The sequence below is a fragment of the Delphinus delphis genome, chromosome 5 (genome assembly GCF_949987515.2).
Source record: "Delphinus delphis chromosome 5, mDelDel1.2, whole genome shotgun sequence".
NCBI lineage: Eukaryota > Metazoa > Chordata > Mammalia > Artiodactyla > Delphinidae > Delphinus > Delphinus delphis.
The window spans coordinates 32589280-32613801 of NC_082687.1; the positions used below are offsets into that span (position 1 = coordinate 32589280).

General features: G+C 42.7%; 1 protein-coding gene across 1 annotated transcript in view; it reads left to right on the top strand.

Moving 5' to 3' along the window:
* TMEM131L (transmembrane 131 like) overlaps positions 1-24522 on the top strand; it is a 160323-nt gene that overhangs the window by 73434 nt on the left and 62367 nt on the right. The window contains exons 5-7 of the mRNA XM_060012170.1: positions 3630-3753; positions 5086-5202; positions 6053-6163. Coding sequence (XP_059868153.1) covers positions 3630-3753; positions 5086-5202; positions 6053-6163 — 352 coding nt within the window. The remainder of the gene's footprint in view (positions 1-3629; positions 3754-5085; positions 5203-6052; positions 6164-24522) is intronic.

Here is a 24522-nt window from a genome sequence, read left to right on the forward strand (position 1 = left end):
GACTCCCTGGATGCAGAATTTTGCTGCACTGAGTAGATGTGATTTCACGTTAGTCGAATTTCGAGGTGGAAGTAAAAGAGTGTTTCAGGATTAAAAACTCTGCTTGTTTCAGCAGCCTGGAACGTCACTTCAGTTTTATGAAGAACTTTTTTCAGTTACAAGAAAAGTTATGTGAGTGAAATAACCATGGTGCTAGGAGAGCATCTGGGGTGAGTTAGTGGTGGTCTCCTGGTGTGCTCTCCTTTATTCATCTGGTTTCCTTCTTTCCATTTCCTTCTGATCATCAAAATATCAGAGCTGCCATGAAGAATAATGAATTTTAAATTTAAAAGCACATTGTTGAGCTTTTTAAGGAGAGTCTGTAAAAGGAAGAAGTGATAAAAGCGCGAAGGGAGCTTGCTGATTTTACAAGAGTCTAGGCGCCTACTTTTTTGTTTTTGAATTTTTATATTTTTATTCTTAGGTAAAGAATGAGGTTTTATAATCAAACCTCACTGATTTCACATTCTGAGTTCACTTTGCTTTTGTCAAAAGTATTGTAAAAAGAAATTTCAGTGCAGAACCTACTTTAAAGTGTATGTTACAGATTGGTAGATATAACAAGATGGCTAGTAGTAAATACACTTAGATTAGGATAACAATTCCAGTTCATGGGACACTGGCTGTCCATAGTATATTTACTCTTCAGTAATATAAAAATATCCTACAGTCGTCAGTGCACATGATTGGATGTATGTATGTATTATCTGTGTATGTTAATTAGCTCTGCACATCAATTTCTGGTTCTAATAGCCGGAAGCATGTTGAAAAGGAATGTTTAAAGTTCTTGATTTGAAAAGGTTACTGAGTTTTAGACTTGAATCACCCTTGGATAATTCAGTTTTGTTTATGTAGTAGTTTATAGTTCTTAAAGTACAAGCTTGTCTCTTGTGAGTTGAGTCTTAACCGCAATCCTGGAAGGATATTGGAGGTAGGTGTTGTCTAAGAGAGAGAATCATTTCCAAATATCTCTGTATTGGAGCATGTACTACAAATGCTCATATATTTGTTGCTGAGAAGTAATGCAGTTTTCCCAAGGTCATTTTACTGGAAGTGACAGAGTAAATCTTTTGATTTCTAAGCCAGCATTGTACCATGCTATTTTTCTCATAATTGAGATCCAGGATATGGTTATGGGAATAAATTATTTTTGCTGAAGTTAAAAAAAACTCAATAATAACAAAATATAGCCTAAATCAGAACACTTTAAAAAAATTAGTCAAGTTTTACCTTGCATCTAACAAACGGTCTAATCCATAGGCATGAGATATACATTTTAACCAGAGAGTTCTCCTTTCTTCACTGCCCGAGGTCAGGTTTTGCTATTGTTTATTTTGGCGTTGACCTTGAGCAAACCTCATTCCTTCTCAGTTCTGGTTTCCCTCTAGGATGCAGAATCAGGATCATGTTATTCAGTTGCCCCCTGCGTACTTCTTAGGGTTTATGTTAAGGGTTAATATTCTGCTGGTCCTGAGATTAAACGTGCTAATCATTCATAAGAAATTTTAATCATTCTTTTGTAGTATTAAATTAATAGAGTATCTTCCAGTTGTCACTAGTGAAGGAAATTCTTATCCTCATAACACTTTTAAAAATAGAATTAAAAAAAAATAAGATAAAAATAGTACTGTGGTGACTAGGTTTCAGCCAGCATTCTCTGTTAGGTCTGGTGAGGTTTCTGGTGGACACAGCCACTGGGCTCTGTTACATTGCAGTTTTGTGGTCTTATTTTTTAAGGTGTTTCTCGGGGAGACGTTTGTATCCTTTGAAACTAAAAATCTTGTATTCCAATTATGTGAAGGAAACAAAAGCTTTGAGGATAAGTATTAATAACTGCTGATTGATTCATATTATTCACGTAAAACCTAAAATCATGGAAGTTCTTATTTATTTAATTTAATTGAGGGAAAAGGCAGATGTGAGCCTAGTACTCCTGACACAGGGCTTTCTGAAGTGCTATGATAGTATAAAAAATTTTTAGTTGTTTTATTTAAGAACACTCTAAAAAAAATCAACATTTTAATCACACTTACTGTATTTTATTTGTAACTGGCTGTTAAGGACTTTTAAAATACATATTGGACATACTGAGTCTCCAACTAAGACTTGTGATTAAAAGTAGAAGGAAAAGCTGAAAGAAAAATTCCAAGGATTTGATGACACTAATACAGTATTTTGGAAATCCTATTGTATATAAGAGAAACAGCATGCACTTAATTTTTCCTAAAGCACATGTTTTTTTTTAATATTCAACTGTGAACCCCTAGTTTTTTTTTTTTTTTTTTGGTGGTGGTGGTTTTCTGCGGTACAGCGGGCCTCCCACGGCTGCGGCCTCTCCCGCCGCGGAGCACAGGCTCCGGACGCGCAGGCCCAGTGGCCACGGCCCACGGGTCCAGCCGCTCCGCGGCACGCGGGACCCTCCCGGACCGGGGCACGAACCCGCGTCCTCCGCATCGGCAGGCGGACTGTCAACCACTGCGCCACCACGGAAACCCTGAACCCCTAGTTTTTAATATAAGAGAAATTGGAACAAAATCAGAAAAACACAAACATAATGTAGATGATTTTTTTCCTGTATTTAGAATATAGTTTCACTTCTAGGCCATACTAAAGAGAACCGTTTATTTGGGCCTCTGCCACTGAGGGTGTTAAAACTGGAAAGATGACTTAAGTGAAATTTTTGCTGGCTCTCTATTTATCACAACACGGTTTAACTGGAGTGAATTTGGTATTGGGTAGTAGCAATCGGAGTAAAGGATTCGAGGGAACATTGCAGGTAGCTCCAGGCAGCTGGGCTAGAAACTGGCCCCTTTCCTCTTGAAGTTCCTTTGTCAGAGCCCACCTTGTAGATGGAGAGCCCTGTGGAAAAGATTCAACATCGAGGTTTCCATTAGTTAGGGTGTTTGCTGAAGAGCAGAGATTCTTAACTCTGAGGGTCATGGAAAGTTTTGAAAGTATGTATAACACTTTTGTGTGCATGTTTGTGGATGGAGGAGCCAAAGCTTTCATTAGAGTTTTCTGAAAGACTCATGCTTTAAATGGATAACAGCCAAAGCTAGAAAGTGCTGCAGAGCTTTCATTTTTCTCGGAAGAATGGTGTTTAACAATTAAGTTTTCTTTTATAAGACTTAACACAGTCTCTTTGCCAGTTGAAATCCATTCCCCCCGAAAGTATCTTTAAATGTATTGCTCAGAAAATGAACCCTAAGAATATTGGCTCTTTCTATGAGTACAGTTTCTTACCTAAACATATTTCCATTTGCATTAGAGACCCACGTCAGACAGATACCTAGTTCCCCCTAGCTGTTTTTTGGGAAGCATTCAATGGCCTCGATGGGTTGAATTCTTCTAATACAAAAATCAGTTGGGGTGCTACTGTGGGTTGGGGTGAGTGTCTTGTAAAAGAAAGGATTAAAAATTTTTTTGACTGTTGTGGATAGAATGCTTTATTAACAATAGGATTGTTGCTTTTAACTTTGTAATGAAGTTCAGCAGCTTTCTGGGTTTAGAGTGTATATATGGATGGATGGATGGATGATTTTGTTTATAACCATACAATCCCTTGCGTTTTTTCCTTGTTCCCCGCCTAGGTTCCTGGGACACCCTGCAGCAAAGATTCTCTATGCGTATAACCCTAGCAGGGAGAGCGAGGTCGTGGTGAATTCCGTGTTTACAGCTGCGGGACATTTCCATGTGCCTCCCGTTCACTGCAGGGTGAGTGTGGACGCGTCTTGGAAGCTGTGCTGTGGCGGGCTGCCAGCTTTTCTTGCTTTCTTTGCCTGTAGCTTGTTCACTTTCTGTTGCCTGTCTCCCCTTTTTCTGCTACCCAGACGCTTTCCTTCGATGTGTTTGCTTTAGCATTTATTTTTTCAGTTGTTCAGATTCATAATTTTGGTGGCTCTTGATTATGTGGGAAAAAAAAAGTTTAACGAATTTAAACTAGGTAGTAATGCGTGTGTATTCAATACGACTTTCTCATACTTAAAGAACCTTAATATTACTTGTCTCGTAGTGACTACCAGTGCTGAAGCATTTAGTAACTAGTACAAGTTTACAGTGGTGATCTCTTCACCTGGCGAGCGTGCTAGGATGGTTAGGACTCTTTTCTAAATACAGGCCTAAAGGGGGTGAGTGGTTCCTTGTGAAGCTAATACGCACCATAACACAGAGCTCAAAACCCTGATCTTCTAATAGTTTTAATTTAATTTAATTTTTTAAAAAATTATTTACTTTTTTGGCTGCGTCAGGTCTTCATCGTGGCAAGCGGGCTCTTTGTCGTGGTGCACGGGCTTTTTGTTGCGGAGCGTGGGCTTCCCTCTGGTTGTGGTGCGTGGGCTCAGTAGTTGTGGTGCGTGGGATTAGTTGCCCCGCGGCATGTGGGATCTTAGTTCCCTGACCAGGGATTGAACCCGCATCCCCTGCATTGGAAGGCAGATTCTTTACCACCGGACCATCAGGGAAGTCCCTAATAGTCTTAATTTTACTAATTCAATTTAACTTTTAATTTTTAAACTTTTAAAATGTCTTTAACTTTTAATGAAGATCCAGGTTACTACTAGAGTTTATTTTCCTTACTATCCCCATTATTTTTTAATACTGGGACTCAGGAAGTGGAGTAAGGGGGAGCCCAGTATTTTGATCATGACAGTCTATCCAGATAAACGCCGTCCCTGACTTTTACTAAGTAGCAACATGTCGGTACACCGGTGGTTGTCTTTACTTAAGTGGAGGTGGAAGTGTGTTAGACACAGGCCCTTGAACACATGGGGGAGGAAGAGGAGGATAAAGGAAAGGTATGAGGCACGTGGCTCCACTCGGGGTGAAAGCTGTCTTGCCCTAAGTCCGCGGTGTGTTCTTTGATATTTTCTCTTAGATTGTTGGATATTGATCTGTTTGGACATTCTCGGGGATTCATGATATACATAAATCAAGGGTGCAAGAATACGCAAATATCTGTTAACAGGAATTGTCAAGAAGAAAGTCTGTGAAAGACAATTTGTCAAAGAGGGGCCATTCCAAGTGGCTAATGAGGTAGCTTTCTTTCAGGTAATTCCAGCGATGGGGAAAACGTCCTTCAGAATTATTTTCTTACCTACTGAAGAAGGAAGCATTGAAAGTTCTTTATTTATTAATACCTCCTCACATGGAGTTCTTTCTTATCACGTAAGTAGCTTTTTCTGTTGGTCGTATAATTTGGCTGTTGACGTAATGAAGGAGTTCGGGTGTTAAAGAAAAGCCTTTTGGAAATGTTGCCACCTAGTTTATGTCATTCAAGTATAAGGCTGCTTAGTTGATGTCCAGCTAACCAGCCCTCCTCCTTCCTCTGCCTCACGGGCCAGGTGGCCATCTTTCGTGCAAGGTGCACGGCTGGAATGCTCCTTGGATCTCGAAAGGGTATCAGAACAAAACAGAGAAATCTATCCGACGGTTTTCTAGTATAAAATATAATGGGGTTTCAAAACTCACGACGCTCATCTCCAGCAGTCCAGGGATAGGAAGCTTGTGAGGGCGGCCCCTGGGGGTTTTGCTTCCTCCTCTCCCGGGCTCAGGACTGTTTCTGCTCTGGGGACACGGACTGCATGCTTGGGGGCCCGTTCCCAGGGAGCTCCCTATTCTGGCAAAGCACTGGGGAGTGAGTGAGAGGAGTCATTTTGTTGTTGGTCACAGAAATAGTCAGGAATCTTTATCTTAAGCGGTATCTGTGACATCTTTCTTTTAAGTGCCAAGATCTGTCACTTTGGTGGCTAATTCTTACAGGATTTCATGTAACTCGTGGTCCCATATCAGAAAAGTTGTCTATTTCTGAAGAGATTTGCCGCATTGAGGAACATTCAGCTTAAGTACAGCAACTTTTGTTGCATTTTTGTTTTTTGGGGACGAAGATAAATATAATAATTGGATTAATAGTCTTGACGGCCAAGTTGACGAACACAGATTTCCTTTGGAAAGGTATTTCAGCATGATGTCAAATGTGTTTCAAAAGTAATAGATTTTTTTTTTTTTTCCCCTGCAGGTATCTGGCATTGGCACTCGCAGAATCTCTGCAGAAGGGTCCATAAAACAGCTACCAAATGCTTACTTTCTGCTTCCACAGGTCCAGAGCGTTCAGCTTTCACAAACACAGGTGATTTTCGTAGGACATTTATTTTGAATGCTGATAAATACCAAACTTTGTAGCCTCTACATTTATGTGTCTTACACAGAGTACAGACAGACCTTTTTACCTAGTCAGAAGTGGGATTTTAACATGTTCCGCTTTTGGAAAGAATCCTGGTACATATGGAGATAATGTATGTATGTAAAGTGTCAGTGAAATCCGTATACTTCTTTTTAACGGCTGTATAGTCGACGGTGTTGATATTCCATAGTTTGCTTAGTCCTGTTGTTGGTCATTTGCAGGGTGTCCAGTTTTTCATTATTTTTACCATTAGGCCGTGTACATATTTTACAGGTTTCTTTATTTCTCCTTTGGACTACGTGTTTCCTTGGGGTGTATTTTGTAAAGAGGATTCTGTAGTTAAAGACTACCAACCGGTTTATAGGGCTTGTTAATCTCGCCAGGGTGCTTTTCAGGGAGCCAGACCCTCCCTGGTCACTGGTAATGACATTCCTGCAAGCGTCTTTCCCTCTCCCCGCCCTCCTACCATGAGTCCTGCCTGGGTGTGGCTCAGGGGAGAGAAATGTTTTCAATGTCTTAGTAGGTATATAATGGAACCTTAAAATTCTTTTAATGCGTATTTCATTAATCGCTTATAGGGTTGGCCGTTTTTTCCCTTCGATTATTTATATTTCCCTGCAACTGTGGATAACTGTTGAAATTCCAAAAGCACTTGACCCAACATATTGTGAAGCTTACCACCTTACCTACCCTTTCTTTCTTTTTTTTTTTTTTCGGTACACGGGCCTCTCACTGTTGTGGCCTCTCCCGTTGCGGAGCACAGGCTCCGGACGCGCAGGCTCAGCGGCCATGGCTCACGGGCTCAGCTGCTCCGCGTCATGTGGGATCTTCCCGGACCGGGGCACAAACCCGTGTCCCCTGCATCGGCAGGCGGACTCTCAACCACTGCGCCACCAGGGAAGCCCTACCCTTTCTTTTTAATGAATAACTAAAGCCCACTGCTCGGACTTCTTCTAGGTCATGGTAACCAGGCTTTCCTTCACCATCAGTTTCACTGCGCCTCTGCTCTGGGCCAGGCATGAGTCTGGCACCTCTGTCTCCATGGAGCTCTCATTCCAGTGGAGAGAGAAGCAAAATTAATTTACCTGTAATGTAATGTCTGGGTGCTTTGCCACCCAATAGGTCATTCTTAGGGATTTAACATACTATTTCCATTTTTTAATAAAATGGAATAGCCCTTCCTCAGGATTTTAAGGAAGATTTCTTTTTATTTGTAAATTTGGATTTGGTTTAAGTTCTAAAACCAGTGGGACAGTATTGAAAGGTTTTAGCCTGGAGACTGCTGTGATCTGACCTGCATTTTGTAAGGGCTTGGAAGGCCTAGAGAAAGTTTAATTTGCATGTGCTGACAGCGAGGGCTTTTCCTGTGAGCACTTTCAGCCTTATCTTGGGGCTGTCCTTCAGCGGGGGGAGAGGGAGGGCAGCTGGGAATGGCCAGGTTTCTCTGGTGACTGAGAGCTTTGAGTGCCTGGTGCCATGTTAGTGGTGATAAAAGCATTGAAACTGAGGCGGGTGTTCAGATTACCTTAGTTAATGCTGTTAATTTAAGGATACGTGGAATTAAGGGCCTCAGAGGCCTTGGTGTGATGAGAGCGTGCCTGCCATCCGCTCTTCCTGGCAGATCCCGTCCTTGCCGTGGTGCCCTCTGCCCTGCCCCACATCCAGGCCATCCTCATCTGGGCCACTGTAGCAGCCCCTTAACTGGTCTACCAGCGTCTGCTTCAGCCCTTTCAAGTCCTCTTCCCCAAAATGCAAGTTGGACCTCGTCAGTCACCTGCTCTCCGTGCATTCCCGTAGGATTTAGGACTTAAACGGAACCCTTCGTGTGGCTGGAAGGCCTTGCGCGGTCTGGCGCCGTCCTTCCCACGCCTCCCTCCCTCTGCTGCTCACACTGCCTCTTCCCCTCCTGCCCCTGGACCTCTGTGCCTGCCATTTCCCCAGACGCCCCTCCCCCAGCTTTTCTCACAGTTAACCCTCACTTCATCCTTCCTCTCTCATCTTGAGTTCTCCAAGGATCTTGCTGTCTCTCCCATTCAGTTCCAGACCTCGGTTGGCCCGCAGTACAACTGACTTCCTTCCCCCTTAGGACTCGTATCCGGTGAAATAATCCCACGCCCACATAGTGTGTTTACTTAGCCACTCTCTCTTTCACTCGTGGAATTTAAGACCCACGAAAGCGGGGGCCACCTGACTTGGCTTTCCATATCCTCCCGGCCCAGCCCGGGGCCTGCCGTTGGAGGGGCCCATGAGCTTGGGCTGAGTCGAGTTTTGGCCAGCTCCCCCTACCACGGCGGTGACTTGGCTTTTCTTGTATCTGCTTTAGCTGGTACGAAACTCTGTTTTGTTTCTTTTTTCCTTTTTTGCATTTTTATCTATATTTAGCAGCTTTATCGAGATATGATTCACATGCAACAAAATTCACCCGCTTAAAGTATACCCCCGCTGGCTGTTAGTATACTCACAGAGTTGTGCAGCAGTCACCACTCTCTCACAGTCTAATTTTAGAACATTTTCTTTGCCTTAGTCCCTGGCAACTGTTACTCTATTTTCTGTCTCTATAGATCTGTCTATTTTGGACATTTCATGTAAATGAATTGTGTGGTCTTTTGTGATTGGCTTCTTTCCCTTAGCATAGTGTGTTCAAGTTTCATCCATGTTATCAGTTTTTCCTGCCTTTTTATTGCCAAATGATATATTGTATAGGCATATACCACATTCTGTTTAAACATTTATCAATTGGTTTCATTTTTTGGATTTGTTTTAGTTTTTTTGGCTATTATGAATAATGTCGCTGTGAACATTCATGGACAAGTTTGTGTGGGCGTATGTCTTCTGTTCTCTTGGGTGTGTATGTAAGGGTGGAATTTTGCTGGGTCATGTGGTAATTCTATGTCTCACATTTTGAGGAATTGTCAAACTGTTTTCTAAAGTGTTATCATTTTACAATCTCACCAGCAATATATGAGGATTCCAGTTCTCTGCGACTTTGCCAAGGCGTGTTATTTTCTGTTTTTTTGTTGTTGTTTTGTTTTTTATAGCCATCCTAGTGGGTGTGAAGTGATACCTCATGTGGTTTTTATTTGCGTTTTATTTGCGTTTCCTTAATCACTAATGATGTTGAGTGTTTTGATAAGTTTTGTATCTTCTTTGGAGAAATGTCTATTCAGATCCTTTGCCCATTTTTTAATTGGGTTATTTGTCTTTTTATTGTTGAGATGTAAGTGTTCTTTATATATTCTAGATAGCAGACTTTCATCAGGTACATGGTTTGTATGTATTTTTCTCCCGTTCTTTAGGTTGTCTTTTTATTTTTAATTTCGATGAAGTCCAGTTCACCTATTTTTTATTTGGTCGCTTATGCTTTTATTGTCAAATCTAACAAGGTCCAAGGTTGTAAAGATTTACTCCTGTGTTTTCTTCTGAGTTTTATAGTTCATCTCTTGTAGTGAGGTCTGTGACCCATTTTTACTTCATTTTAGTGTACAGTGTGAGCTCGGGATCCAAGTTCATTCTTTTCGTATGCATTTCCAGTAATCCCAGTGCCATTTGTTGAAAAGACAGTTCTTCCCCCATTGGAGTGTCTCGGCGTTCTCCTTGACTGTCTCAGCTTCAGCTCTGTTCCCAATGGTAGATTCTCTCCATTTTCATTTATACTGGGATCTATGAGTTTAGTCAAGTCACTGTCTAAGGCTGCCCCTGTTGAGCATAGCTCCCCCCATCAGTCAGTCAACAGTTAGTTATTAGGTATCATTTCTTGAATGTTCCAGGAAGTGATAGGGCAGTGAACACAGCACAGTGTCCCTGCTCTTATGACGTGACAATGTAGAATACATTTCAGAGTTTGAAGGTAAAACTCAATTTTTTTGACTGATCTTTTGTTGGAACCCAGTATTGAGAGGTCTAAATATCAAAAAATATTTCTTAAAAGGCAGTTGTTTAAATTTCTTTCATTTTTACAGTGATTCAGAAAAAGAAACTTTAAAGTCTTTTTTTCAAGGCTTACTACACCTAGAAACAAAAACAAAAACCTACAAAATTTAGACTTAAGAAATAATTATGGCATTCCTCAGAAAAAATCCTGACTATAATATTTTCGCATTTAAACTGCACACATAAAATGCGTTCAAGTTGTGTTTTAAGTGGCTGTAAGGTTGCCGGCTGTCCTTTTCCAGAAAGGAGTATCTTTATTTTGATATTCTTTCTGTCCCGTGTTTTTGTCTACCTTTTGCCCGTGGTCCAGAACCCATAATCTGGGGTGGGTGCTGAGTTCAAGAGGTCTCTTCTCTCAACGGGGAAGGAGGGTGGGGGAAGGAGTGCTCATGACTGAATCTTCTCCAGAACAGAGCTGGAAAGTGCATCTGGTAGAAAGCTAAAGAGCGAGAAGGTTTAGGCAGAAATGAATATGTCTTGAGTCTTTCAGATACAGGGATTGTCACTGGCCTTTGCTCACACATACTTAAAATTGCTTCCTAAGGTAGCAACTAGAAAGTTATGTAATCAGAACACTTTGGCTCACTTACCCTTGCAGCTTACCGCATGATACCTCACACAGAGGGACTGTGGCAGCACTTGGTCTTGTCTCCTGAGCTGCTAAAAGATTCAGTTAGCATGACAAAATCAAATTTAAATAATGCTAGTAAAAAAACCCATGGATTTATTTTAGGGATACAAACTGGAGGAAAAATTAAGTACTTCCATGAGGGTCAAAAGCCAGTTTCCTCCCGCTGTCTGTCTTTTTCCAAGCCTGTGCTCCTTCCACTGAGCTCACTGTCTCTCGTTGGATCGCTAAATGAACACCTGTAAAGCCCCAGGACAGAGCCCAACCCCAGGTCACAGAGTATAACTTTACTAAAGCCCCCTGAAAAGGGCATTGTTTTATATTTCATCCTCCTTTTCTGAAAGAGCATACATTTAGGGAAAATGGTCAGATGAAATATGTCCATTTTATTTGATCTTATTTCTATGGATGGGGGAAAAAGAGTGTGACTATTTATAATGTCATAGAGATTGTACTTGGTTCAAGACCTCAGTTTGTTTTTTTGGAATAACAAAAAAAAAATGTGTCCCTCTTGTGAAATAAACTAGGGTGCCCGTGAAAAAATCGTTGGGTTATCTCAGTTTTTTTGTAGTATGAGCTCATTCCAGTCCTTTTTGTTTGTGCCCATCCATATCTTACTTTTGCATTTTTCCTGCTCAGTCGAACTGGATTAAGTGGCTCACTCTTCTGCTGAAGCCGAGAGTGTTTGTGTGATTAGTCTTCTGTCTAAATTCCTGCTGGCCAGGAGTTCTCTAGCAGGGGCTGAGTTCAGTGAGAGGAGGGTGTGCATTGCAGCCTCTCTGCTGCACATGTGTGTCTGCTCAGGGGAAGGAGGGGGCAGACATGAGGAATTAATTTGCCTTTTCATTTAGTCCTTCTTTTTCATTTGCTTTGACGTTTATGGAGTGAGCGTTCCTAGCAGACAAGACGTCACTGTGACAGTGGGTTTGAGTGAGAATCTGAGGTCCCTCTGCTTTTGTTGCAGTCCTGTCATCATTTGGCACCTGGATTATCCCCCAGTCAGGCTTTCTCCCCTCCGGTGCACCTGCTGCGCATGCTGGTGATATCTTCTTAAACAAAACTATTCGTTATTTCCCTGGTCACTACGCTGCTGGGTCCCTGTTGTTTGCAGGATCCAGCCCAAGCACCCAAGCGTGGCCTACAAGGTCCTTCGTCACCTGGGTCCAGCTTCTTCTCCAGCCTCGGGGGTACCACCCTGCTCTTCTCATCTCTGGCCTCACAAACCTCCCGTCACTGCTAGACCATGCCATCCTTTTGTACAGACTGTCTCCCCTTCATAAGCTTTTCCCCCGTTCTGACTCCACTTTTACTTCTAATTCTGTCGCTTGAGACCCAGTTCAGATATCACCTCCTCTCCAGGTTCCCAGGCCAGTCTCTGCTCTGGTCCCACGACGCTTGGTTCAAAGCTGCTTTAACATTTAGTGTCCCGGGCTGTCTCCCTCCACTGTTCTTCCATGAGACTCTCTAGGCCTGGGCCTGTTTCTTTTTTATTTTCATAATCTCAGCATCACCTTAGTATTTGGTACATTGAGGGCAGCCCCCAGAGTTTTTCATAGGTAGATGAGTCAGTGGGCACCCAAGTTAAGAGCCCCAAATAGCATATCTCCAGTCGTAATATCTAAGATTTGTCTAACTTCACCTTTTCACCACATCAACCAGATGACCTTCAACAGATTTACTACCAGGGCAGGTGGTAATTATTCTTATTTTAGAAATTGTAGAATGGTCTTAGAATTTAGGTTACTTGGTGGAGGTTGAGGACAGAGCTGGGATTGGCAGTCTTGGCTCAGTATGCTTTAAATTTTTTCCCAGGTAATGATTTTCATATTGTTGACTTTGTAATTCATGTTCCAGGAAAGGTATATGCAAAAAAAATTTTTTTGGCAGCATTTTTATAACGGCAAAAACAGTAGAAACAGCCTAAAACCTCACCAGTCGAAAAAGGATTTGATAAATTTAAATATATCAGCATAGTAGAATATTAAGTAGTTCTTCCAAGTTACAATTATGGTGCTTATGTAGAAATGTCTGACAAGCGAATAGTAGAATATAAGCTAGACTGTACTCTATGATTGTAACTGTAAAGTATATGGTGGGATGTCATATGTAAATAGAGTTGTGTTAGGCTCATGAAAAAGTAAGAAGTTTTATTTTTTAATTTTATTTATTTTTATTATTATTATTTTTTTGCGGTACACGGGCCTCTCACTGTTGTGGCCTCTCCCGTTGCGGAGCACAGGCTCCAGACGCTCAGGCTCAGCGGCCATGGCTCACAGGCCCAGCCGCTCCGCAGCACGTGGGATCTTCCTGGACCAGGGCACGAACCCGTGTCCCCTGCATCGGCAGGCGGACTCTCAACCACTGCGCCACCAGGAGGCCCAGAAGAAGTTTTATTTTTTAACGTTTTCTTTAGTGTTGTTTTGGATCCAAGACATTGAGATTTGAGGAATGTTTCAGTGGTTTATTTGGACAACACAATATTTGAAATTGTCATTCTTTCAGAATCTAGCATATAGGGTCACTATAGCAATAACCTTGTCTCAGAGAGTTAAAAGAACTTAAATTATTATTATTGGAATCACTGTAAAATAATATTTATTGTTAAAGGTGGAATTATAAGGCAATATGGGAAACACAGAGAGGTTTTAAATTAGAGGAAAGCCGACGACACAGTTCCCACGAAGTAACAGTGGATCTGTGTGTCCTAACCTAGTATCATAGTATTGAATTCTCTCAAAAGGAGATTGTGACGATAAAAAATTACAGTGTAATTATAAGAAAACACAGGAAACCAGAGAAGTGAAAAATTAGAAATAAGCCCCAAGACCACAGTCACACTCAACATAGGTGACCAGGAAGAATATTTTGTCACCTCCTTTCTGAACTTTTCAGAGTGTCTGCAGTATCCTGTTACCGGATTGTGTAAAGGAGAGATTATTTCTGGGGATTGTGTGTGATGTCTGATAACACTTCAGACCAGGAGTTGCTACCCTTTTAAGACTGGCACAGCCTGGCTTTGGCGTGCTGCCGTCAGGCCCTGTGCCTGCCTGCCCGCCCGGGACAGGTGTTGGAGAGGCCTGCGGTGCCAGCTTGCATGGAGCCTGGTGCCGGCCAGGCTCGGGGAGGGTGCCCCATGTTTCTGTCGGAGGACTCGCCTCCTAGGTGTTGATCCCTGCCGAGTAAGTGCGGTGGTCTGGAAGGGAAGCTATAAACTCAGTGTGGGAAGGAGGACAAGGAATGTTTCCAATCACAGTTCTACAGAGGAGAAATGGAAAGGGGCAGGTTTCTCAGTAACAAATTAAGTTTCAGAAGTCTGAACGAGGATCTGGAGATGGAAAATAAAAACAGGGAAAGGTTAAAGGCCGCTGTGGCTGCCCTGTTTTCCTGATGTCTTACAGGATAAGTTAAATGAAATACACAGATTTTCTGGGTGTGATAGCTAAGAATTCCTACAAATCTGGGTGGGAACATAACATATTTAATAACATTTATTTGCCTGCTAAAAGTTACCTTTTTTAACACAAAAATGTTAGTCTGTCAGACTCTGGAGAGTTATTACTGTATGTTAGGAAAATATACGCTGTTAACCTACTTGCCTCTGAATGCAGCTTTTAAAGCAAGGAAATTGCTTAAATTTAAAATTTTTTCTTTTTTTCATTGGAGCCTCCAGTGAGAATGATTCAGTGGAGTGGGAGTTTGGGAAGAGATAGAGGGCTGGTGAATGGGAGACAGGAAGGAAGCTTGGTGAAGCTGCAGGAGGTACCCAGGGGTGGGGGTGTTCCCCTTTCCTCGGCTTCCCCCTGCCCCCCAATCTCCCCAGCCCGTGGAGTCTCCTCCCCCCATCAGCCCCATTTGCTTCTCTCAAATCTCTGCTCTCTGGGCAGGACAGAATAGTGTTCCAGGAGAGAACAGTTTCTCGGCCCCTCCTTTTTTAAAAAATTTTAATTAATTTATTTATTTTTGGCTGTGTTGGGTCTTCATTGCTGCGTGCAGGCTTTCTCTAGTTGCTGCAAGCGGGGGCTATTCTTTGTTGGGGTGCTTGGGGTTCTCATCGCTGTGGCTTCTCTTGTTGCGGAGCACGGGCTCTAGGTCCATGGGCTCAGTAGTTGTGGCATGTGGGCTCAGTAATTGTGGCTCGCGGGCTCTAGAGTGCAGGCTCAGTAGTTGTGGTGCCCGGGCTTAGTCGCTCTGCGGCATGTGGGATCTTCTCGGACCAGGACTCAAACCCGTGTCCCCTGCATTGGCAGGCAGATTCTTAACCACTGTGGCACCAGGGAAACCCTCGGACCCTCTTTTTAACTCAGCACTTGCTTAGTCCCTTTTTTGCCTCCTGGAGAATTGACTAGTTCCTTACTGAAAGCCCTGAGAGACCCGTGTCTTAGCAAGGATAGTATGCAAAAGCTTTTGTTTCTGTGTATGTGTTTTCCTTTGATAAGATTATAAGCTCCTTAAAGAGCAGGAATCGTGTCCTAACCAGTATTTGTTTTCTTATCACCTAGCACAGAGCCTCGCCACAGAACACATAGTAAATAAATGATTGAGAATTGAATAAATGACCGTAAAAAGCAAGAAATTATAATTCTGCCAACATTCACTATATTAGGATATTCCAGAAACTTTTGTTAGAAGACTTGAAGGTGCCCAGTAAATAGATAGCACCTCTCTTCCTCAGGTTCTGAACTGGTGGATCTATAAGAATCAGAAGCTAGAAAACTAAATTTATATTACTGATAAGACACATTCTGTGTCAGCTGACGTAAGAGGGTCGGAGTTGCTAACTCGCGGCCCCCAGGTAGACTGTGGTGTGGCCCATTGGAAGGGACTTTTTTTTTAGTTGAAGTATCGTTGATGTACAATATTACATAAGTTACAGGTGTACAATATAGTGATTCACAATTTTTAAAGGTTATAGTCCATTTATACTTATTATAAAATATCGGCTTTATTCCCTGTGTTGCACAGTGTACCCTTGTAGCTTATTTTACACATGATAGTTTATGCCTCTTAATCCCCTACCTCTGTCTTGCCCCTCCCCTTTTTCCTTTCCGCACTGGTAACCACTAGTTTGTTCTCTATATCTGTGAGTCTGCTGCTTTTTTGTTTTATTCACTAGTTTGTTTTGTGTTTCAGATAAGTGAAATCATACAGTATTTGTCTTTCTCTGTCTGACTTACTTCACTTAGCGCAATACCCCCCAAGTCCATCCATATTGTTGCAAATTTCATTCTTCTTCATGGCTAGTAGTATTCCATTGTGTGTGTGTGTATATATATATATATATATGTATATACATATATATATGTATATACATATATATATATATATATATATATATATATATATACACACCACATCTTCTTTATCCATATCCATTCATCTGTTGTTGGACAGTTAGGTTGCTTCCATATTTTGACAATTGTAAATAAAACTGCTATGAACATTGGGATGTATGTATCTTTTCAAATGAGTATTTTTCGGATATATACCCAGGAGTGGAATTGCTGGGATGTGGTAGTTCTATTTTTAGTTTTTTGAGAAACCTGCATACTATTTTCCACAGTGGCTGCACCAACTTGCATCCCCTCCACCAGTGTAACAGGGTTCCCTTTTCTCCACATGCTCACCAGTGTTTGGTTATTTGCGCTCTTTTTGAGGATAGCCATTCTGTCAGGTGTGAGGTGATAATCTCATTGTGGTTTTGACTTCCATTTCCCTGATGATTAGCATTCATCTTTTCACGTGCCTGTTGACCATCTGCATTTCCTCTTATGGAAGGGATGTTTGAATCAAGGACAGACACCCTTACCCAGGACATAGAGAGAAGGAGAAAAGAAACCAACTCCTCCAATAGCCCCCGCCCTGTCACCCTGCCTGCAGTGCAGGGTCGTTGTCTGTGGCTCACTCATAGGCAACTGCCTCTACCTTGAGGGTAGAGGAAGGCTTGGGGCAAAGGAACAGGAGTATCAGGAGTATTTAGTGTTTAGTGTTTACTTTCCTGATACCGCTCCTCAGTTTTGGACTTTCGACCCTTTGGGCTTACCCGTTGTTAAGCCCATGGCCCTCCCTCTCTGCACGGAGATGAGCAGACTTCCCGTGGCCGTGCTCCTGCCTTCTTGAGCCTGTTCTTTCTCCTGCTGGCACCAGCCCTGCTTTGTCGATCCTCTGTGGACCACTGGGATGCACAGTTGAGTTTTCCCCTGGAAAGCTCTGAGATGCATTATAATAATTCATCAGTAATCTGCTCCAAAGCCACACTATGCCCCAGGTCTGACGTTCATATCCTCATCTGTTTCCCATCCCAGATTCTTTTCAAGTATCCAATAAAGCTTACCAGAGCTTTGAAAGGGGATCAAATAACAGAATTAAGATATTTCAAAAAAAAAAACAAAAACAAAAAAACAACCCAGCCTTATAAGGATGCCCCATCACAGAACTGTATAGTGAAGTGAATAAGAAAGTGAATTCTAAAACCAGGCCACCTGAGTAAAAGTCTTCCTGAGTGGTCTTGGCCAGTTTACCTAACCCTTTCATGTCTCAGTTTATCTATAAAACAGACAATAGCGCTACCTCATAGGAGTGCTATAGTTATTGAATAAATGAATACATGTAGAACGCTTAGAACCTAGTATCTGGCACATAGCTAAAATGCATTTATCACGTAAAAAAGTTTTTGTATATAAACCCTCTCCTATTATGAAACTCTCAGGGAGAAATTTAAAATTCAGAGAAGTAATCCTTGGCAAGACATGAAAGTTCAAGGTTCTAGTCCCATATCAAATTATGTTGGCCTGTGAGTTAACATGCAGAGAATTTGAAGTCCTCCCTAATTCCTTTTTTTTTTTTTTTTTGGTCTTAGCCAGAGAGCTTCTCCATGCCTGTGTGCAGCTGGGGTAACTCCTCCCGCCCCCCGCCCAGGACTTCTCGGAAAGCCCCCTGCCAGGATGTGCGTGGCTTCCCCAGGGCTTCTCAGAAATTACAATAGTTCAACACTAAGTCTCTCTTGTCTCTGCTTGTTTCAAGTGGAGCTTGAGTCTAGAATCTTTTTTTTTTTTAATAAATTTATTTATTTCTTTTATTTTATTTCTGGTTGTGTTGGGTCTTCTTTGCTGCATGTGGGCTTTCTCTAGTCATGGCGAGCGGGGGCTGCTCTTCGTGGTGGTGTGTGGGCTTGTCATTGTAGTGGCTTCTCTTGCTGTGGGGCACGGGCTCTAGGCACGCGGGCTTCAATAGTTGTGGCGCACGGGCTTAGTTGCTCCGCGGCATGTGGAATTTTCCTGGACCAGGGCTCAAACCCGTGTCCCCTGCCTTGGCAGGCAGATCCTTAACCACTGCGCCACCAGGGAAGCCCAAGTCTAGAATCTTAACAAGACACACAGGAATATTAGATTATCAACCTTACATCCACCAAATTTGGAAAACATGCCCCCCAGCCCTCAAGGCACTAATTTTGGGCAGAATTGTTCCCAGTACTTCATCTTTGCCAAAGAGAGGGATGGAAGGCTGAAACCATCACCTTGGTTTCAGCTTCAGCTCATGCCAGTTGTTCTGAGGCCAAGACCTGCGCCCTTAAACTCTGTGGGCAGAGGTTGTCTGTCTGGAGGCGAGTTTGGGGAGGAGCCACCTCCTCTCTTCAGAAGTGACACCGAGATGCTCGGATTCTCGGGTCTGTGCTCAGAGTCAGAGCCTCGCGGTGGGGCAGTCCAGTCACCAGGTGTGTCTGTCCTCTCCTCTTTGCAGGGAGCCCTTGTTTCCGGCACTCCTGTGCTGAGTGGTGTCCCCGCTCTGTTAAGGGATGGAACATCTGTGGGTGGGGACTTTGAGACCTGTTTGTGGTGTGGTTTCTGTTGCCTCTTACCAGGAGCACACAGAGGCTTCTGGAACCTGCTTCTTTGGGAAGGTTTTTCCCTTTTCGTCCGGCTTGTTTCAGGTGGAGCTTGTTCGCAGCAGATTCCTGGCGGGGAACTGCTGTTGACACTCGGGGAGCTTGGGGCCCAGTGCAGGTAGCTTCTGGCCCCCGAGCCCCACGCTGTCTCCTCCAGCTTGTGCGTGTGCCCTTCTTTGTCTCTAGGCTGTGTTCTGCCTGCAGGATGTGCTGGTCTCTTCCTGTCCCCTTTTCCTGTCAGGGAGGCTTAGATGAGTTTCTTGCTGTTTAACCAGCTGCTTTTGCCGGTCTCTTTTTCCCTAATGCTTGTAATCTACTGCTGTCTGCTGGAATTGCTGCATTCCTTTTTCTATTTCTTTTTTTTTTTAAACCGTTTTCTTTCCTTTTTGCTCTAAATCTATTTTTTTCCTCTAGGTGTTCCTCTAGATATTTTCTTGTGATTTCTCCCAAGGCAAGAGAGATACAGTTGCTAAGTTCTGGGCCTGCCGAATCTTCTTCTATTCCTTGCATTGGGTGCTCTTACATCGGAGACGCTCTCCCAATAGACCAGCATCTAATTTAGGGCTGGCATCAGTCTGTCTTGTTCTCCCTGGTTCCCTTTTAGTAGGTTTCCTCGATGCTGTGCCTTCTCTTAGACTGAGTCCTAATTCCATAAACTTTGCAAGTGTGTTCCCTCGGGGCACAGGCGGTGACAGTCCCTCCACCTGCCATGCTCTGAGCATCTTCGTCTGATCTCCGATCTCCACCGCTACCCCCACCCCTCACAGCCTGTCCAGAGTTTGTGTAATCCTTGGTAGAGCTGTGTCAGTCTTTGGAGATGCGGGTAGGTCCTCAGTTGCTCTCACTGTGGGTTTTGTACCTGGCTTTAGAAGTGTGTTTCTCCACAGTTCCTACAACTGAATCCTGGTTCCTTTAGGAGGAGCAATTCCAGTCCTGAGATCTCACTTGTCTTCCTTTATTAGAGGTTTTTGGTTTTTTTTTTTTAAGGCTCAAACAAGCACAAAGATATTGCTCCCTCACGTGAGTTAGACTCCAGGCTGTCCCTGTCTCTGTCTGTTGAACCGGGTGTCAAGGTCTCCTTTTCTGTTGCAGCTCTGTCCAGTTATTCCCCAAGATGTCAACCTTTCTCCAAAGGGTGGCCCTCTCTGCCTCCTGCCTTGCTTATTTTTGTTGTTTTGTTTTTGTTCCTCTTGTCCTGACAGGAAGATGAGAGAGTGTTCTAAGTTCTAAGCTTCTAGCACCTTTCTGGTTTCTGGAATGAGCCTAATCGTTCCAAGGACAGCCCTTAGTGGTTGCCTTCTTCGTGCATGCAGTAATTTTGTCAAATTGCTTTTCTGACTCAACCCAAGATGACAGCATATCTCTTTAATAAGATTATCCTTATTACTTCTTTATTTATAAAATCTGCCCCCATCTATGTATCTTCCACTTTGGATCTTGAAAATCTGAAGCAGCGGTTAGCATTTAGGTGATTAATAGCTGTAGGGCCAGGGATTTGGAGGGGAACTCTTGAGTCTGTGGACCAACCACATGAACTTAAAATAAACCTTCTCACAGTTCCGACTCATATCCATAAAGATAAGGCATAAAAAGGAAGAGAATTTGGAGCAGCCTGTCTATACCGCTTGCCTGGAGTTGGACCCAACACAGTTTCTTCAAGATAGTATTCCAGATAGTATTCTGGAAGCTCTCTCTATTTTGAGGAGAGAGCCCTGACTGGGACACCATTTTGTTTTTGTTTTGTTTTTCCTTCCCCTGCCCTTTCGCTTTTCTTTTCTGGTGGTAAAATATGCATAACACAGAATTCACCATTTTAACCGTTTTAAAGTGTACAGTTCAGTGGCATTAATTATACTCACAGTGCTATGCAGCCGTGACCACCGTCCACTTCCAGAACTTTTTCGTCTGCCCAAACTGAAACTCTGTCCCCCATTGGGCAGTGATTCCTCATTACCCACTCCTCTCAGCCCCTAATAAACATTATTCTACTTTCTGTCTCTATGAATTTGAATATTCTAGGTCCCCTTGTACATGGACTCATACAGTATTTGTCCTTTCGTGACCGACGTATTTCACTTAGCTCACACGGTTCCTCCATGTTGTAGCAGGTGTCAGAATTCCCTTCCTTTCCCTTTTTAAAAATTAATTAATTAATTAATTTTTGGCTGCATTGGGTTTTCATTGCTGCGCGTGGGCTTTTCTCTAGTTGCAGAGAGCGTGGGCTACTCTTTGTTGTGGTGCGCGGTCTTCTAATTGTGGTGGCTTCTCTTGTTGTGGAGCACGGGCTCTAGATGTGCGGACTTCAGTCGTTGTGGCATGTGGGCTCAGTAGTTGTGGCTCGTGGGCTCTAGAGCGCAGGCTCAGTAGTTGTGGCGCACGGGCTTAGTTGCTCCGCGGCATGTGGAATCTTCCCAGACCAGGGCTCGAACCCCTGTCCCCTGCATTGGCAGGCGGGTTCTTAACCACTGCGCCACCAGGGAAGTCCTCCCTTCCCTTTTAAGGCTGAATAATATTCCACTGTATATATATCCCGTGTTTTGTTTATTCATTCATCCATTGGTGGATTTCGGGATGTTTCCATTTGGCTACTGTGTGTAATGCTGCTGTGAATATAGGTGTACAAATACCTGTTCAAGTCCCTCCTGTCACTTTTGGGTGTAAACCCAGGAGCGGAACTGCTGGATATTTTAATTCTGTGTTTAAAGTTCTGAGGGACCACTGTACTGTTTTCCACTGCAACACCCTTTCTTTCACATCCTTGTCTGTGCCATGCTTACTTAGGTCAAAGCCGTGCTGTATTGCTCAAGGGCAAGCCACAGCAGCCTGCATCACAGAGCCTGAACTTGGGCCGAGTGTGGGTCCAAGCTCAAGGGCTGAGCCAGGCCTTCAGGGCTCACTTGCCATTTGCTTTAGGCCCAGCGGCAGCCAATTGTATAAAAATAGCTGCTTGTCTTTGGATCGCACTTCTGTACGCTGCGTGACCTACCAAGGTGGAAATCCCACATGGCTGTCCTGGAACTGCCAGCCCAGGTTGTGGTCGTTAAGGGCCAGCTGCCAGAGTGTAAAAGTCCAGGGTATTGCACAACGCAGGCCACTGCCACTTGGTCCGACCAAAAGTATTAATATTTCAGTGTTAACTTGTTCTCCACATTGTGTTTTGTCTTTAATGGTTTTTGGCACATTTCAGGGGGGTGGGAGATGGTGTGCAGTCAATGACCCTTCTCTCTTTTCTTCGGTTCTGAACCATTTATGAAATAAGACGAGAAGAATTTGAAACGTTTAAGACAAAAAATCCCTTCTCTTGGAAACCAAAGGACTGGGGAAGAGGAGTTTCCCTTCTAACAACTTTGATGTGGGGAAAATGCTTCCTAGAAGCATTTAAATGATTTGTTGTGGAGTTTGACTAAATGAATGCATGAACTGTGAATGAAAAAGCTAATGCTCCCTTTTGAGGGCCTGCTTCATGCACTGTGACTGGCATATGTATTACATTTAATGCTGGTAGCATGGCTGTGAGTCCATTAACTGTTTTATACAAGAGGAAGCTGAGTCTTGGAAAAGGTAGGGATTATCCCCAAGGTTTCATCTTCAGTCCATGTTGACTGCAAAGCCACTTGGCCACACTGCCTTTTTCAAAAAGATGTGGATAAGGGAAAATGTGATACATATGCTTTTCTTTAATGATAAAATTGATTTTTATTTATGTCTAATATTAAATTATATATTGGAAAGAAATCTGTTGCTCTGACCAAGTACTATTCACTTTTCTTTTTTAACTGGAGTCTAACAGCTTTACAATGTTGTGTTAGTTTCTGCTGTACAATGAAGTGAATCAGCCTCATTGTACATATATACCCTCCCTCTTGGACCTCCCTCCCACCCCACCCCCCATCCCACCTGTCTAGGTCGTCACAGAGCACTGAGCTGAGCTTCCTGTGCTTTATGGCTTGTTCCCACTAGCTGTCTATTTTATGCATGGTAGTGTATATATGTCTGTCCTAATCTCCCAATTCATCCCACCCTCCTCCTCCCCCACTGTGTCCACATGTCCGTTCTCTATGTCTGCATCTCTATTCCTGCCCTGGAAATAGGTTCATCTGTACCATTTTTCTAGATTCCACATATATGCGTTAATATACGGTACTCGTTTTTCTCTTTCTGGCTCACCTCACTCTGTATGACAGACTATAGGTCCATCCATATGTCTACAAGTGACCCAATTTCGTTCCTTTTCATGGCTAATATTCAACCCTTTTTCCCTTAAAACAAATAAAAACAACTCATTTCAGCCAGTTCTTAGGGTTTTACAAATATTTTCGTGAGTGGGTCTGATATCGTTTCAGTGGTTACAGATCTGATATTGTTTCAGTGATTACAGATCTGAGAACCAGAAGGTTAGTGGTAGTGGTGAGGGCTGAAACACAACTGATGGTTAATATTAGGGTGAAGCAACCGAACTCAGCTGAGCCTGTCTGTTATGCAGGAGACGCTAAATTAGGAGTTCAGTTAAAGAGTGTGAGTGTTGTGCAGAAGGGACCCAGGAAAGCACTCATTTTATACAAAATGCTTTGCTGTATAGAATGTATTGTGTGTAGCACCATATGTGTGGGCCACTGGCTGGAATGGTCACGTGGCTTATGTGGGCTCTGTGTTCCTGAGACACACGTGGGTATAAGAGACTTACCTTTGTAAGCACTTCTACAATTTAGCATTCAGAATTGTGAAAGGGAAGAAAAATGAGAAGGAGAACTCTCAGGTTGGGATATATCTAAGTAATTTTCTTTATATTTCATACATTATGTTCCTGAAATGAATGGTTTTCATATGTGATCAGTACTGGGAACATCATAATTTCATATCTGTTGTTCATTCTCTCTGGATTAATGCATTATAGACTCTCATATACTCTTGTCAGGTTATGGTTTACTCTTGTTAGTGAAAGTCATCTCAAATGACTTAGAAATTTGTCTATCATTTTCTTTCCTGTTTAATTGCACACAGACCCCCAGAATCACACTCTGCCCCTGGCCTGGTACACAAAGACCAATTTTTTAGCAAGTAGAGGAAGGTGATTTTTTTTCTCTTTCATCCCATTCCCTAAATTCATACTTCTTCTCCACAAAATATATGCCATACAAAAGAAGTCTTAACAGGGCTATTTTCTGGACTGTTACATTATCTCCTGGTATGGTTTTGTAAGACATATTTTCATGCTGAAGAATTTTTAGGCTTTTAAGTACCTAGGAGAAATAGACTTGGCCTGTTCAGATTTACTTGGAAAAAATACTGATGACTTATGTTAAAAGAACTGCTGTTTTGTTTTTTTTTTTCTGTTTTTCTACTAACTAAACTTCGGACCTTTGATAAGTCATTTAACCCCTCCAAACCACATCTTTTCCCATCTTCTAAAATAGTATCATACACTTATGTGAAAACTACTTAGGGGACTTCCCTGGCGGTCCAGTGGTTGAGACTTCGCTTCCCAGTGCAGGAGGTACAGGTTCGATCCCTGATCAAGGAGCTGGGATCCCACATGCCTCAGGGAACAGAAGCAATATTGTAACAAATTCAATAAAGACTTTAAAAATGGTCCACATCAAAAAAAAAAAAAATCGTAAAAAAAACTACTAAGGAATTATTGTTTCTTTTAGCTGTCAAATTTAGGAATTAATTTATTAAAATAATGTGCGAGGTTTCAAAAGTAGAGAAGTAGGTTTTTGTTTGTTTTTCTTTTATAATCTGCCCAGGCACACTTCTGCATAAGGGGTCGAAACAAATGTCAAAACAGCTGGGGTCCTTTCAGAGGTAATTTGTAATCCCAGTGTGCCTGTGGTTGCCCCAGGTGGCTCATGTTTTGGTTATAGT